Genomic DNA, 19,666 nt, shown 5'->3' on the forward strand with positions numbered 1-19,666 from the left:
TATTGCCATATTATCAGAAAATATTTTTTTTACATTTACCGCAACTTATTTACTTTATTATAGTAATTGAAAATATTATATACGCCTTTTTATAAGTTAATTTGAATATTTAAACAATTATATACAACGAACAGTCAAGTTAGTTTAATAATGACTTCAACAAATTACAGTATTAATTTTTTCATCATATCCATATTGATCTAATTAATAATTAATAATTTAAAAATATACTAGATAATATATGAAAATTATGAAATTATAAGCTTACTCTAACATAAATATTTAGGCACACATGTTTCGATTAAGGTTATTTTTATTTTACTATTACATACAATAATTTTTAAATTCTTGTTATTAATAGTAAAAATTAATTTATTCATAGTATCCGGACTTAATTATACAACTTATAAACTATATAATATAAAAAAAGTTTAAATGTAATATTTAATTATTAATATGTCATTCTACACTACTATAGAAATAGTAAAATATTTTATATATTGAAACAAGCACATTACATGAATTATTATAAGAATGTTTGTGCTTAAAATAGATAATTATAAAAATTTTTTCATAATTTTTAATATCCATTTTGTTTATAAACTTTCATATGATAAAATATAAATTTCATTGTAGTCTTTTATATGATTATATAATTATATTTTATTAAGAAGTTAAGAAATGTAAGAATGTTTTATAAGTGTAAGAAATAAAAATTAGATTAAAATTGTCAATTTTCTACATGTACTAATAAAAGATAAATAATTAATTAAGATGATAGTGTTTTTTTATTCCACTACTTTTATATACAATACATTTATTGTCCAAAAAAATAATTAATTAGTAAATAAATAAACAAATATAAAACGTATTGATTAAAAATTGATATTAAACTGATTTCTGTAAAATATATATGTAGCTGAATCACTAATTTATTATAAAATTGACTTAATAATTAGTTGTTTCATGAATTTTATTTGATTTAATTAAATTAAATTATTTGATTTATTTATTTATTCTTACGTTATAATCATATTATTTTTATTTTGATAAAAATTTTATAGAAATTAATTTAACAGAAATAAAATAAATACAAAAGAAATTATAAATAAATTTAAATTATGTACAATAAATATCTCCAGAAGAAGATGGCTTCCTGAGTGTTATGTATTTGAGTATATGTCTTCTGAACATACATTTAAAAATTACACTGTAGATGGCAGGTTTAAGAGATCCTCTGATATATTTAATTATCATCAGCTCTCAGAGTATTACAATACAACCTGCAAAATTTAAAAACCGTTTAGCTGAAGATGCATTTCACTTCATAATAGGGGAGACTCAAAATAATCTGCTCCACGCTCCAACTTCGTATTCTATATAAAAAAGTATTTAAAATTAATTGACGTATCTTAATAAATATAGCAGTCTGGATATATATATTATTTTATAATTTATTTTAGATTTAAAAATTAAAAACAATAAATATATTGATGAATAAATTCAATTATTTTCAGAAATTATATTATACATATTTAATTTAATAAACTTCTACGTAACTACAAGATAAATTAAATTTTGTATTTTTAATATAACTGATAAAGGATCATTTTTATATAGTAAATGTTTAATAATAAAATGGAGTGTTTTTTCGAGAAAATATAAATTAAAACAAATTGGTATTTTTTATAACACTTAGCGCAGTCAAGTTACCATAGTTCTTAAAAACATGTACGTACATGTAATTGAATTGCACTCGCACACATTACAGCTATACATTTATAATATAAGTAATTTTAAGTTATTAGTAGAGTTAGTACTCGACATACAGACACAAACGTCATTTTTGTGAGTTATTAATAGTGATATTAAATATGGTATAATCACTAATTCACTTATTTTTAACATTGAACTGAATAATTATAATCTATTTAGATGAATTACAAATTTGATTCAATTATCGTATTTAGTTGAAATATTAGATATATTATCTTTTAATATAGATAATCTCTCATATTTATATTTTTAAGTATTTTTTGCATTTTACAAATATATACAAATTAAAGAAATTTTAAAAAAATTAAAAAACAATGAAATAATATTAGAATAATAAAATAAGAAGAAATCGAGCAAATCTGAAGCATATTAAAAATTCAATGTATTCAGTATAAATAACAAAGATTCGTTGTAAGAGTTGTAAGTTAAATGCACTTTTGATGGTAATTAATGCTTCGCGTGTTAAAAACTTGACGACACGTTTTCGAATTCCATTGCTTACGATAAGTACATAAAATAATAGATTTTCATGCATTTTTTAATGAACATTCTTTTGAAAGAAAAAGATATAATATTTGAGACTATGAAACATTAGTAATTCATAATTTATGGTTTATTTTGAAGTATTGAATGAATGCACAATATATTTATAAATTAATGTTTCTTTTTTCATAACTTCTCGACAAATCAGGAAAAAATTAATTTAGTAATAAAAAAATGCAATAAGACAATTATTAAATATAGATGACAGTAAATAATAAATAAATTATGATATGGTGTAGTTAAAAATGTAGATGGAATATCTAAAGATATCAATTATAATGCCAAATATTTATATCAAGGAATACATAAGTTTATTATTAAAAATCTGAAAGCTGTTAAAAAAGAAATCTATACTAAGCTAAGTATAAGATGCGATCAATTATAAATTAAAAATAATGAGAAGAAATTAATATAGGTTATCAAAGCATTCAATTACCGATTAAAAATAATATATTATGCCTTAAAGTATTATTTATAATTAGTAAAAACAAGTTCCATCGTTAAATATATTAACGTGCTTTTTTCTGAATTTATGTATTTCAAATTGAATTAAAGTTTATTAAACTATTAATTGAAATTTCAAGCACATTGCCAATGACAATTATCTTTATATGATTCAACGAAGAGCATTGATAAAACATCACAAAGTGCATTATTTAGAAACACCTCATAAAGTTACGACTTATTTAATCAATAACTTACTGCAAAACAATATTAATCTCTTGTTCTAGTTTTAAATAAATAGTATTATGAAAAATGTAAATTGTTAACTAACAATGAAAATTTATGATGCTCAACTACGCATTTAACAATATTTTTACATAAAAAAAATTAATTATAGTTTATATGTAAACAATAATAATTATATAGCCAAATTAATAAATAAAATAATATAAGGACAAAAATTTAAGCGAATACATAATAATTGATATATAATCTATAACATGAACAGAAAGAAGAGAAATAAAAATCAAGTAAATAACAAGTATGTTATAACAGTACAGGTAAGTAAATAACAGATATGTTATAAATAATAGTAATAGCAGTAATTTCTTAACTATAGATTCTAAAAATAAAAATATATATTAATTAAATAATAAGCACATAATGTGTATTCTAATATAGATGTAAACAATATATAGTTGTTCGGGAATTGCAGCAGTTTTCTAGAATTTAAATTCGGAAAAGTACAAGCTCCAAGACGCTCATATTTGTAAACACGGTTCAGCGAATTCGGGAATTTTCCTACACCTTAAATTCGAATACACGTCAATATTTTTGCATAGCAACGCCGATGAAACTTCTAGAACCTTCGAAGGTTGTGTCCTTCAATGCTTCTAGAATATTCCAGAGCTTCGTTCTCATCGGCGCTGCTGACGGCGTCGCAAATTGCTACGTGAATATTTGAGAGCAGCTCGCCACGCACCGTAACACTGTACCTTTAACATCCACTCAGTCGCCACGCACCTGTCTCCCGGTATAGTTTACTATCTATTCAGTTATTAATTATAGTTCACTGTAATTCTAGCACTCGTTCATTCATCCGTTATTATTAATCAGTGCATTTTCAAATCTATATAGTTTTAGTTATCACTTGCGACTATGAATCTTAGCTGCATGCTTGACAATCAGCCTACAAAATATATGTGCGTTATTGTAAGAAGAGGTTAGCAATTTAACAGTGAAGCTGTTTGGAATTGTAATAAAAAAAAGGCGCCAGCTACGCAGCCAAACATCAAGCCCTGTCTGTAGTTCATAAGGTACATCCTTTTCATTATTTGTACAAGCTAGACAGCCACGCTCGCATCACGGTTTATATAAAGTCTGCCAAGAAAGGTAGAGCAATACCCTCTCTCAGGCTAACCAGGTGAGAGAACATTCTTTCACCCAGCTACAGTCGAGACAGGTGGAGCAATATGCTCTTTCAGCCCAAGCAGGCCAAAGAACGTTCTTTTGCCCAGCTACAGTGAAGACAGGTGGAGCAATACGCTCTTTCAGGCCAACCAGGCGAAAGAACGTTCGTTCACTTCTCCAATCCGTTTAATTACATTATCAAGGGTAGATAACAGTTATCAAATAGTGGACTATAACTCCATTTTATTAAGTCCTTCCGTACTTGAAGACTTATCATTTATCGTTCTTGCGTGTGACTAGTTCTCTAATAGTCCCATACTCTCTTTGGAGTATGGTCGATTTACGTAACAACTACCACAGACTACCGTATTTTCTTTTAATTATGCATATTCTCCCTACTAAGCACTATTGATTACCATTACCGTCTGTCCATGCTCATTGATGAACATGGTCGATTTCTCATGCTGATCCTTACAACATTAGCAAAAACCCAACTTTAACATCAACGACATCGCCACCACCTTGAAAAGGCAACATTACAACAGCAATAGAATAATTCCATTTCTCTCACATTAAACAATCATAAAACTGCAATATTATATTTATTAAAAAAATCAGAATAAACGATGTCTTAACAAAACAAACCCTCAATTTCGAACTATAGGAAATAATGCATAATTAAAAATTATATTACTTAATAGAAAGATTGAAAAAGACGAATGAAAACAATAAAGAATGTGGAAAACTTTGACAAAATAACACTGTATTTATGTATAATTACATTTATCAGTAAGATATATATATATATATATATATATATTAATGTAAAATATAAAACAAAGGTGAAAAGAAAAAAATTATTATTATAATATTTAAGATAATTCATGTACACGAATATTATAAAGAGTAGTTAATATAACAATTTTCTTAATATTTAATATTTTATATACAACAACTAATAGTAATAAAGTATTAAAAAAATGGTTTAAAACGAATTCGAAACTTTAATAAAAAAAAAAAAAAAACAAAATTAAAAAATGTTAATCAAAACGGTATATGTGATAGACATAATAAATACAAAATAAATACAATACATGTTTTACTATCTTACATCGAACAGTGTATCGACAAATAACATTTGTTCGAAAATTCATTTAATAGAATTACATAAAAAAAAAAAAAATATTTGAGACACATAATTATGTAAGAATGTAATAATATTGAAATTACAGAATATTTTATACACTTATTTCACATGTTTATACATAGTTTAAAAGGTATCGGTAAGACAAAATTCGAATACTGTTTTCCATTAAAAAAAAACTATGGCTTTTCAAAATTTTTTATTTAAAGATAATATTCATATAATTAATATTAATATACTAACAAGTAAGACTTATAATATTCTATGTTATTTTGATCTTAAGCTAATAAATAATATAAAAGGCTGCAATGAAAAGGAGAAATAGATCTATGAATAAAGCCAGAAAAGTTAAAATTTAATCAATTTTTTATGTTAAAAGACCACTGACATAAGATTAATGAAATATTTCAGGATGTTATAAATATTAAATATAAAAAGAATATAAATTAAAGATTCTGTAAACCCAATAACCAAGAGAACATTTAAATAAAATATGTTTCCTTCAGGAGTAAACATCATATAAAATTTTATTCAATTGCCAGGAAGAATAAACTAAATCAACATATATAATCAGAAAAGTGTTACCTAAAAGAGGTAAGATAATAAAATAAAAGCTAGTGAAAATATCATCGAATTGGGTATTGAAAATATTACAAATATATCTGTATTTATCAAAGTACTTATTAAAAATAAATGAAAAATACGAGAAATTATATTTTATAATGATAAGACTAAAAATAAGAATGAACAAATTATTATAGAATATAATTAGAGTGCAGTATCAATTTATTTATTACAATAGATAATGCTAAGATATGGGTAAAGATGAAACATCTGTAGGGCATATAGACACTGACAAATTATTACGTAAAAAAGAAATGTACTAATGAACACAACTAAATGTTTATATGAATGAAAAAAATTTGATATATTTTATATAAAACTATTTTTTTAATGATCATAGAACTTAAATTATAAAACATAATTAATTAATAAAACAAACATCAATATAGTATGACCACAGTTAATAAAAAAACTATATAATTAAGAAATACAGACGAGAAAAATTGCAATTGCAGTAGTCACAGTTGTTTAATGTATAATTATGGATAAGACATCAATATATAGAAAACTTGCCTCCTTGGTAATTGAATAAATATAAATAGACGTGAAAAAAATCAAAATAGCAATCACATATGCTTTTCATTAGTCATAAAATTTTACGTTATCGAAATAGAAATTCAGTGGCTATTTTTCAGTCAAAAAAGATAATGTGGCGATCATCGAATATTATTATTTCAAATTCTAAACAAATCCACAAACGCATGAAAATACTTCTAATTTTATTATTTAATTTATGGAAAAACTATGCATGTATGCGAGAGGTCTAATGTAATATTATTCAACTAGACATAAGAATTATTAAGAATTATTCAATACATAAAAAACGACTATCACTCTCATACTCCCTAGTTTTTTTCACAAATAAACGAATATCAAATATTCAACATTTTTTCCTTATTATATTTCTCCAGTCTTTACAAATAATTGAAGTTAATTATACTTGTTAAATATTAATAAAATAAACACTCTTTACATTCATATATACGTACCTTTTTTCGATAGAAAATGTAAACAATTGTGGTAGCAGACAAACGCATTGTCAATATTGAATAATATCATCTACTACTGCAAAGCCACACGCTCCGAGTCCAATACTTGACATAAGACGAACAAGTTCTTTTGCATGAGAAACTGCTACTTCAAGAGGTGGAAGGCGTGGTAAATCACTAGATTCTGATAGAAATTTATAATTAGATTTAATAATAACAATCGGTATTTTCCAGAAAATATATATGTACATGTTGCTATGAATACTTTCAAATTTAATTTTTTTCGTAATATTGAAATATATTTTTCTTAAATAATTTCATACTACAATTTTGTTAAATATTTAATTCATAATAAATAATGAATATACATTTTAAGGGATCCAATAAAAATGACTTTATATAAATAAAAAGGTTGATTTATAAATATTTCGTTTTTTTTATTAATTAAAAAAATTAACATTATAACATTAATAGTAATTCCTCCACAGACACAATAACTAAATTGTGTAATAAAATGAGTTTCATTATTTAACAGAGATGGGATACAAATATATACATCTATGTATGTATTAATTACAACACAATACTGAAAATAGTTAATTTATGAGTAAAATTGAATTTTTTTACTATTGCCTGATTCATGATTCAATGAACTTTATTTAATTTTTTATTTACCTGTGATCAATTAAATAAAATAAATAAAGTAATTAAAATCCCATGACTTCATTAATAATGAATTGAAATTATATCTCGATGAAATTAGATATAATTTCATAGTTTGATAGTATTAAAACAAATTCTAAATATTTTTGTCAAATACACTTTATGCAATCAGTTAAAAATATATAGAATTAAAAGTATATTTAAAATAAATAGTGTACATAAAATTAAAAATAAATTCTCATCTTACATTTAACAAACTTACATTTTTTATTTGCTTTCTTACCGCAAGTGAAATGATAACAATAGTAATAATAATCTATAAAATGAGAAAAGCAATTAATGTAATATATTGCAATGTTATTAAATATCGTAGTATTAATAAAAAAATTCGAGATTGTTTCATTCCATGGATATCTTTTTCTTGAACTATTAACGTATTAGTTAATCCAGTGACAACTGCAGCATTAGATTAAATATTTATAGTTTGTTGCATAAATTAATTTTATTATATGATACTTATATTAATTTTAATATTATATTACTTTTATATGAAAATATGTAATTACATATTTTCATTCTTATTATATATTAGTTTTCCAATGATGTACACATTTTATTAAAATTATATTTCATGAATTATTTAATAATAAATATTTTGTCTATTTTATATTTTACCTAAAATAGCAGAATTAAGTCGAGCGCAGACAGTTTCTCTTTGTTGCGGATCCAGTTGCCATCCTACTGGAGAATTCCATGGATTTGAGTAGGCCAGCAAACTAAATGCATCTCTCAACATTTTCTTATTATTTTCATTTTTCCCATTTTGCACCCTTAATTGCATAGATTGTGCATATAGCTGCCTTCCAAAATCCAACATTTTTTCAATTGCTTGTTTATTTCCACCACACAATTGCCTTTTACAGTTCTTATTAGAATAACATTCCATTGAAATAAAATGCTTATTTTGCTGACTTTGATTTCCAATATCAATTTCTACAAAAGACATAAAAATAATATATATAATTTTGCTATAAAGTATAACAGTTGAAAGGCACAATAAAGCAGAATTTTCGAGGATTAATTACAATTATTATATTAGAATTTTATTGTGAATATATAATTATAAGCATTGGTTTAATAAAACTTTGTTTTTATTAAACATAAATATAATACACGTTTACATATACAATGTTAATTAAAAATGAAGAATATATTGTATGATTCAAATTATTTTGATAAAACATAACACATGTTTAAGTGGAATTTGTGTGAGCACACATTTATAAGCCGATACATTTTGATATATTTACAATTATATTTTTGATATATACAAAATACTGAATGATTCTTATAATTTAAAAATAAATAACAAAACTATAATGTAATTTATTTCTTCGAAACAGATGACCTATTCTTTATGTACTTAAATATTTGTGTAAAAATATTGGAAGATAAGAATTTTTTAATTTAACTGGGTTAATATTATATTTATAAACATTGAAAAAGTAAAATAAAATATTGTAAAATATGTGTTTGTTCATAAATGCTATTTATGAAAATGAAATATAAAATAATTGCACTAATAAATTTTTTATAACCCTTATTAACACGAGTAAAAAGAATATTTTTAAATTAGATTCAATAAAGTTTGTAAATCGTAAGTGTATTAAATTTTACAGCAATATTATGAAAATAGATGTTCTATTCTCTAGAATAGAAAGATCATATACAGTAATATATTAGAATAAAAATTTTTTTTATATGTTTGTATATATATAAATATTAATAAAACTATGTTGGAATATACCCATTATATCATCGCCATTTATTTGTTTGAAACCGTTAGTATTCACAACAGTTTTGTGTTGATTGATCATATTCTTCGAATTACTTAATGTATTTAAAGATGTATCTTCCATATCAATATCATCTTCTAATTGGCCACTTACAAAATGTTGGTCGCTTATTCCGTTTATTGTATTATGATTTAGTTCTTCTAAATTGCAATTTATGGATGATTTGTTTAATAACTTAGTCGACTGTATAACACTCGTTTGATTTTCATTATTATTTCGATAAATTTCGGAATCAGTTCCATTTACCATTTCTACAAATTGTCGACATTTTAATGCAAACATTAAGTTTGTATCTCTTTCAAGTAATCCTGGATATAATTTGCTTGTCAAATCAATTGCTTCTCCCATGCAACCAGCTAAAATTAGTTTCAGTATTTCTAAAAAGAAAATAATACATTTTTAAAACTTTATTAAATTTTTTATGTAGATAATCTTTCACGAATATATTTTTAATGTTGTCTACTAATAATTATTGTTTGTTTTAATGTTACTTAAAATTATACATAAATATATTTTCAAAATTAAATATGAATATTTATAATTAAAATGATTTTTTATAAATATTACTTGAAATTTAAATTACTTTTGGACATAAATCATTAATTTATTATAGATTTAGATTAATAAAACAACGCTAAAATAGGTGGAGATTACAAAACTAAAAATATTTTGCGAAAATGAAACAACTATCAATAATGAAATATAAAATAAAAACAAGATAATAACCATTATAAATTAATCTTTTAAACGAATGTAATTTATAAATTAAAGGAATTAATATACTAATAATAAATTTTGATCAGACTGAAAGAAACACTAAAAATAAAACGACTTTTTCATATACGCTTAATTTCTTATAAAATCATTCCTAGATTTGACAAACATATTAAAAAAAATAATATAAATTGACTAATATCAAAAGCATAAATATCAATTGAAACTTTAATACTAGAAGAATCTGTTTTCTATATATATTTTACAGCTTTTTAATTTAAAATATTTCTTAAGAATAAGAATGGATAAAAAATGAAATAAAATAACATTGCACAACCAATCTTTTACCGTTTATCAGAGATAGTAGATTTAAAAAATGAATATTTGAAAACTATATAACTTTTGTATTTGTAAATTTCAATTTAAACCATTGTAAGACTATTAATTCAAAATTTTTATTCATTTATAATGTCTTTCTGTTGTGTAAAATTGTAAAACTTTTTTTTTAGTATGTTTTAAAAGTATTAAAAATCGTGTGGATAGAACGCTTTGGTATCTTAAACTTTCTTTCGTTATTAAATATTTTATATAATTACAGTAATAAAAGACTCATATTTTGAAATGCTCTCAAGTTATTAATAAATTTAATTAAAATTAGAAATAATATATATGTGATTCATTACAAACAACTACTCAATACAATTATGGATCTCAGCTTAGTTGATTATTTAATTTTATTCCATTTTAAGTAATAATGCCAATTGTTAACTAATTTCAGAAATACAATTATGACATATTTCACGTAATTATGTTTTGCCAGCCAGGTAGGCACAGACAAATAACATATTTATATGAATGTTAAATATATTATTTATATGACTATACATATAATATAAAATATATAAATAATATATGAGTATGAATATTTTTATTAAAAAATTATCTGTACTCAATAAATCTTTATCATCCAAGAAACAGCAATCTAATACTGGGACGAGATCCTCTATCAGAATGCTGTCATGCAGTGAAATAAGAAATAAATTTGTATGCAAGTAGATGGGCAAAATGTCTATATATATATATATATATATATACTTACACATAAAAGAATAAGCATGGAAAGTGAATAAGCGAAAAAGATATGTAAACTTAATAAATAAATCATTAAATATATATATATATATGAAGCCGTATATTTATATGTATAGTGTATACATGCAGCACACAGATTTAACTTGAATTGTGAATCATCGCAAGTGCTAGCGTCGACCTCAGACACCTCACCAGTGCCACAAAGTGGAAGAGCAATAAAAATCCACTCGTGTAACCGTTGACAATACCATGGTGAGTGAACTCATGATTTGATAACCTTAATATATATAAAATTTTCATGCTTGACATGGCATTTGCTTTACAAAATATAGCCAACACGAAGAATTGAAATAATTTTTAATGGAGATAAGGCCAATGATAATCCATCACCTCTGTAGACACCTCGTTTTCAAAAAAGATCATTTAACTAACTCTATTTATTTCTCAAATGTTATTTAAGATACTCCTTTATTATCCGTAAGTATATTGTTCAACATACTCTTTTGTTTCCTCTGCAAAATAATTCAAGATATATACACAATAACACAAGCGTCACTTGAACCTTATGAAAGGCATATGCTGGAAAAATGTAAATAAATATATATATATATATATATATATATATATATATAAATATTTATATATATATAGATGTCTGATTTTTAAACTTAAAATTGCATTTTGTCTATATATAAATTTAGAATTGCTTATAAACTGAGCTTTTTTGAAGCAATCATAATTACTTGTTCTTTTATTTCAAATTTACATATATGTTATTTTTAAAATCTAATTCTTTTTCTATAATTAATTAATCTGCTTTCATATCAAAATTCAATTTCATCTCAGATTTTAATATGAATTTAAATTCTTTATGTAATTCAATAAACGAAATAAAAAATGCTACATTATTTTTCCCAATTATATCAAAATTTGCAGCTTATTTAATACTATTTAATCGTCCATATTAACTAATTTTTAAATTTAATGTCTTAAAGATTAGTATTCTATAAAAATAATCAAAATATTAATTTGACAATTTGTTATCACATAATTAACTACCCAAATTATTATCTTGAGGTTTCTTGTTATAATACATTAATTCTGTTTTTACTTGACAGTTAGTGATTACTTAATAGTTAAAATTGTTTGTAGATGATTTCTGTAGTACATTAAGTGAGTTTAAAGTTTTCATTGTTTGAACACATTATACTTATTATGATATTATTGCAAATATTAGCTATAATGTCAATAATTATATTTGCTTTAGCTCCTATAATTTGATATGTAACCGATAATGCAAGGATTCAGTAAGTAGCATAATCTAAATCTGAATAATGAATTTGAGCATTGTAAACAGCATTATAAAGCAGTGACATATGTATAAGATTCCAAATTGTTGATAAATCTGGAAAACTCGAAAATATGTATCATAATCTAGAAGAGTAGGTAAAACTAAATAAAATATAATTGATATGTTAGAAAAAAAAAAGAAAAAAAGAAACTATATTATAAACCCCCTTAAATACATTAATCATTTTATAAAGCTGCAAAATTCTTGTTAACTCTAAAAGGCAAATGAAAGTTCAATACTTAACAATTAAAAAAAAAAATCAATTTCTACAAATATATACAATTTAAATTATAGGAAAATGAAGGTGATAAATATTTACAAAACAAATACTCACTTAAATGTGTTTAATTTTAACGACTGAAAACCATTAAACACAAAGACTTTTTATGTGAAATTCCGACATTAATTAATTATACTAAAATAATTATTATATTTTAAATAATGCAATAATAGATTGAATGAAAGTGCAACAAATAACATTTGAACAGGTTTGAGAAAAATTATTGATGACTGGTAAAACAACTAACTTCCATTTAAGTTGATAATATTAATAATAAAAATATTAATGAAAGTTTCTCCACTGAAATTAAAAACTTAAAATGAACATTTAAAATATTGATTGCATATATTTTTTATCAATTCTATAGTTTAATAACATTCCCTATTTCTTCGATTCTAACTTAAGAACAGACAAATATTTTATATTTATATATAGTAGTGAAATGTAAATGAAAATTAATAAATAGTAATAAAAAATCACATACTTTGTCTATTTTTTATAGAATTCAAATCTTCCTCAAATATTTGATCAGTACCATTAGCAAAAGCTTCAGCAGTGGCACAATATCCGTGATGTACTAAGTAGGCTGATACCATTCTATAAAAACAAATTTATTTACATTATTTTCTTAGAAAATATTTTATTTTTAAAATTCATAATTATGAGTCTTTCAAAAGTACACTATCAACAATAAAAATGATTATTAGAACATAATTTCAATAATGGATGATTTATGGTATCACAGAAATTTAATCCAACACTTACTTATGTAATATATTTTGCCATTGCCCTTGACCATGATCAAGCATGGGATAATTAATTATTTGAAGTCTTGTGCGAACTCGTAATTCGCTTATCATATCAGATATATCAAATACAAATGGAACTTGACCAAAATTAGCATCAACTACTTCACCAGGTGTTTGTAATCCAACTGTTGGGTATAAATTTGGCTGAAAATATTTACATGATATATATTATTTAATTGACAAACTGATTTTTAAATTATTATATTTAAAATATTGTTAATCAATACCAAAATAAAATAATTAATTAATTAATTAAAAACAAAATTTTAATTAATTTACTTATCGGATATCATTAAAATATTTCCAAGTAAATAAAAATATTATATAATTTTTATAAAAATACGCATTTGTAATAAATTAACTTTATGTATATAATTTAAGTTTTTATAATATATAAAAATAATTAAGTACACAAATACCTTAAAATAAAAGGCTCTCATTAGAAGTCTCACAATAAAATGATAAAAAAAACAATAAATGTGACAATCGGTAATACAAGATACGATTCTTTGATTATACTGCAGCAAAGTTATTTCTATAGTTACATCAGATTATAATTATTACATTTACAGATAACACGAGATTCTAACAAAGACTAGTCCATTCATCATGTTTGAGTTCCTGTTAAATAACAGAACACAATGTCTAGGAATTGGTAAATTAAAGAATTGTAAACGAAAATGGAGGTTATTTTCATATACAAATTGGCATTTTATTTTTTAATAGTGGTATGTTACACAATATCGACACAATCATAGTATTGACTAACTACCTAATCCTATTCTTACTAACAACAGAGATAAAAGTCTATAACTTTGGTAAGAATAATGAGCCATATTAAAATATGCATATTTAATTACATTATTAAATTTCCTATCTTGATTATTAATTATAATAAACTAAATTTAGTAAATACTTAATTGAGTAGATCAGAATGTGTAGGATAAGTCAAAACAAGAAAGGAAATTTACAATTTTTTTTTCATTCCATATATGTTATATTATTATATATAAAGTCGATTTAACTACAATAATACCTCGACAACTACGTTAACAGTACCCATATAGTATTACTAAAATTCTACTGATGTTCGCACAAGTTTTATATGCTACCTATGAGTCTGATTTTATGCATAGAGATAAGTTCACTTACCGTATTATCTTGACTGTATAACATTTAGTTTGTTCAGATATTACAATACATTTAGATACTCCCCTATTTTTATACATCTTGTTGCAAAATATAAAAAACTATTATCTACCATTATTTACATTTTATTTATCTTACTTGTGCATTATTTCACAGTTACATTAGAATAGCTTATAATATTATTTAATGTACATAATAATATTTACAAACATAAATTTATACTTAAATTAATTTCATATCAGAGAATACATAATCTCTAGACTCACATTCAATTTGAATTGCAATTGGTATGCTGTACAAAAATTTATGTAGATAAATTTAATTTAATATTGATTTATTACTTATCAAAGTTTTTAAATATTGTAAAGTAAATGATACATTAGCCATATTCATCCATTTATTAGCAAACGGCAAATAGATGTGCAACTGTATAATATTTCAGAATACATGAAATTTCAATATTTTTATGAATTTATTTAATTAAAAGTTTTGAAAATATGTCTTATCGATAATACCATCAATAATCCAAGTTAGCAATTCATTTGTTCTATAAGTACTTTGTCAAGTGTTTTTGCACAGTTGGTATAACTTAATAATCCTTTTTTATATACAATTAATTTTAGCTTACCATATATTTAAGGTTAATTTTTATACTATTAGACATTTACAAATATTATTAAATAATAAATCGAATCAGTCAGAAATGTTAATAAGTAGCTCTAAAGGTAGTAATGTTTTCTAAAAATAAATAAATATTTGTCTTACTTTAAATATTAGCATTTTATTACATTGACTGGAAAATTGAATAAAAATATTGGGATGTTATATTATTAGAAAATTAAAAATATTTATTTTCCAAAAATTATAATCGACTAACTTATTTGTGATCTCCAAATTAAAAATATTTAAAATATTATAATCAAATAAATTAAATTCAAAGAATTCTATTATTAAAGATATTTCTATATTCCTCTAAATATAAACATAAACATTAAAATATGTATGTCCAAGGATTATCACAATAAATTTAAAAATTTAAACTATTTTAGTCTCTTCAAAGTAAGAAGTAATCTTTGTTTCTATAAATAGTTATAGTAGACATTATAATTCAAATTTCTTAAGAGATTTAAAAGGACTTTGTCGATATATACAACTAATTTACTTACAGGTAAATCTGTGAAAGCAATTCCCAAATGATGTCCATTTTTTGTGTAAAATGCTGTGTTGTCAACTAAATTGACACCACAACCAATTATATCACCAGTAGTAAAAGTCGGACCGTAGGGTTGACCAGTACCTGATGAACAAAAACTATGACCGTCATCTCCATGATAACCATAAGAATTTTTATCCCATCCAGGAAGTCTATTAACATTAACACCATGTGCTGAGAGTCCAATACCCATGTAGCCATCTCGGCCTTTACTGACAATTTTAACTTCAAAATAATATAATCCACAAGCAGCTGGAATAGAGTTCGTTGTACGAACGCTGGCAGCATCTTTATGTGTTTTTCCATACCCTAAAAGCATGTAAATAATTTTTTATTCTTAATAAAAAGAATCACAGAATGAAGTTCCTAATTTTTACATCTAATTATAAACAATGTAAAATATAAAGGATAGAACAAACCATTTTTTAAATTAGTAATCAATATTTTTGTAGATTTAACTTTACGTTTCTTATATTTATTTATTTATTTTAGAGTTATAACGATAAACTTTTTTTCATCAAAATAAATTTATCAATTCTGTTTATCAAATGAATTAATAAAAATCTTATTAATCTTTTCACATTTTCAACATTATTATTATAAAATACATAAAAGATTTAACAATTTAATGGTTCCTTGTATTTTTTATCAACCTTCTTTTTTATTATGAATTTTTACCATATCATCAAAAAGTAATCTTATTTGCAAATAATTTATACTGTTTCATTTTTGGTAAAATAAATATAATATATTTCAATAAACAGTAAAATATTGATAATACTATATACTAAATCTAATTAATATGAGATTAAGGAAGATTTGAAAAAATGTTATCAACTATTATCTTGTAAATACCATTTCATATAAACTACCTAAGTGATGTTAATGCACTTAAAAAAAAAGCTACAGAATGTTTGGTGTTGAAGAAGATATGTCACATACAAGAATTAATCGATATACAGTGTAATAAATAACTAAAAATGCAAAACATGATTTTATTTGCCTTTTTATTAACTTATAATTCATAAAAATTGATTTTTTTATACAATTGTATCTATAATATAAATAGTTATACTCTTTAAAGTTAAACAATTTTTCAATGGTATCAAGAAAGACGAACCTTCTATATATTGCACCTGCAAACAATTATACATTGTTTCCTGTGATGCACTAAGGCCAGTGTTTGTATAAATATGGATTTAAAAACTAATAATATTTAAAATAAATTTATTGATTAAATAATTTAAAATTGATTAAAAATTTAGAATTTTAAGAACCAATTTATTATAAAAATAATCTTCAACTATTCCCTGTTATTGTTTAAAAATATGAAAAGGTTAAGCAAATTAAATTTTCTTAAAAATATTATTTTGTTATTTTCTGTTATTTTATTCTCTTATTAAATCAAAATAAATTCAAAATTAGTATTAATAAAAAGATTTATAATGATAAGTATTTAGTTTGAAATTCATTAAAAAGTTTATATCATTTTTGAGACTTCAATTATACCCCTTTATATTGTAAAAATACTTGAGCATTATTTTACAAAAACTCGAAATTTATAAAAATTTTGTATACATTATTCTGTAAAATATTGAACATTATTCATATTAATAACTCATGTAATATAATTATTATAAAAAAATCTAGTACTTTTCAAAAATTTATTATTTATTTTAAAAGAATTTTTATTATTGTATTCTAAATATAGATTTAATAACAATTCAAAATAGTCCCTTAAAATTCTTATAAAACATTACTATTACTATAAATATGAATTAAATAAATAATTATTTTCATGGCCTATTGAGATATCAATATTTCCTTAATAGTTTAATGATTTTTATTAAATATATTATTACAAAAAATTTGATAATCAAAATAATATCTTCAATTCTTATTGTTATTTTATACAAAATATAAAAATCTTTTAAAATTTGTATATTTATAATATTTTTATCAAATTAATTTTATTACTTTTGTTATTTATTATATATATACAGACATATATATATATATATATATATATATATATATATATATACATTGAATATATATAATAAACTGCATGTAATAATATATGTAAACCAGTCAAATTTTTTAATTAAAATATAGTATAAAATAAATAAATAACTATTTTTAATACTAAATATTTATATCTATGTTAAAATTGATTACATCGAAATTATAAAACAATAGAACAATAAGATAATATTAAAAAGATTTACTATTAATCCTATTATTATTATGTTTAATAAGTTTTATTTTTTGATATTTCAAATTTAATGTTTATTTTTTTATAGTATTAAAATTAATTTATAAATTATATTTTACTTTTAATATTATATAAATCATAGGATCTATGTTTTTAGAATTTAATTTCGAAATAATTCTAGAATCTTTATAAATTCTTATTTATTTAAGAAAGGTTTTCTTATATGATTTGAATGCTCAATACAAATTATTTTTATTTAATACTTTTTGCATAAATATGTTTATTTTAGTTAAGTTATTGAACGTATATATAGCCATTAATAAAAATAAAACCAAAGCTACAATAATTAGATAAACCAATTACTCATTTTATATTATCGCAAAATAAATCAATAGTGGAAAATAAAATGAATACATTAAGTACCTTTATAATGAACTCGGAGATTATTTTGTGAAAGACCAATATAATTATATTTATCCTTTGAACTCCATGATCTTGGTAAAGGTGTTTCATCTTCATTTACCATAGGATATAATAATTTTAATCGATCAATTGCCTGATTTTGTGCTGAATTTACTTGAGATAAATCCATAACCATACGTTCATCATTAGAGTCCGCCATCATAGTCATCTTCTTCACTTCACTTTTTATTCACCTGCGAATTAATATTAAAATATCTTTTCTAATGTTATATAATACATGTTAGCAGAAAAGATTATAAATTTACAAATAACACTAATTAATTATTCTGTTTTCTTATATAATAAATTTAATAAATTTTTATTATAATTAAATTCATTTTTACTATTTCTATTAATTATTAATATATTCAGGTTCATTTTATACGGGTCACTACACAATTGAAAGAAACGGGGACAGAATAAGAATAAAAAAATGTAATTCTACAGGTAATTTTATTATTAAAAAAATAAAGATAAAGTTTTATTATTTTTTAATTTAGGCAAATCAAAAAATAAAAAATAAAATAAAAAATTAGAGTTAAACTATATATTATGAAAAATTCAAATAATTCGTTTAAATATATTTTGAAATAATAATTATTAATATTGAGATCGTAATTTGGTAAGAATCGCATTAAATTTGTTTAAATCGTATTATAAATTATGTGGCACTTACGGAGTATCTCTATAATTTTTAGACATCACATTTATCGCTGCATAAAATTCAATCAATAGAAATTTTATTCAATTAAATAAATAATAAAAATTAATTTTATGTAAATGATCATTTTCTCTTATTTTCAACGATTTAAGTTAATTTAATTCAATTTAAGTTAATTATTGATTATAAAATCCCCTACAAAAATATTTACAAATCAGATATTAATATTATTATCGATGATTTTTTCAGTTAAACTAACATTTTATGCATT

General features: G+C 22.3%; 1 protein-coding gene across 1 annotated transcript; it reads right to left on the bottom strand.

The window, feature by feature from the left end:
* Positions 1-1,153: 1,153 nt before the first annotated feature.
* On the bottom strand, positions 1,154-18,996 carry RanBPM (Ran-binding protein M). The gene is made up of 8 exons (XM_011504056.1): positions 18,696-18,996; positions 16,011-16,366; positions 13,652-13,839; positions 13,371-13,483; positions 9,401-9,826; positions 8,269-8,586; positions 6,931-7,114; positions 1,154-1,376 (listed from the first exon to the last, which is right to left on the bottom strand). Exons 1-7 carry the CDS (start codon positions 18,901-18,903, stop codon positions 6,981-6,983), a joined length of 1,743 nt encoding a protein of 580 aa, XP_011502358.1. The 5' UTR covers positions 18,904-18,996; the 3' UTR covers positions 1,154-1,376; positions 6,931-6,980.
* Between the last annotated feature and the right edge of the window lie 670 nt (positions 18,997-19,666).

Source organism: Ceratosolen solmsi, unplaced genomic scaffold (genome assembly GCF_000503995.2).
Source record: "Ceratosolen solmsi marchali unplaced genomic scaffold, CerSol_1.0 scaffold26, whole genome shotgun sequence".
Classification (NCBI taxonomy): domain Eukaryota; kingdom Metazoa; phylum Arthropoda; class Insecta; order Hymenoptera; family Agaonidae; genus Ceratosolen; species Ceratosolen solmsi.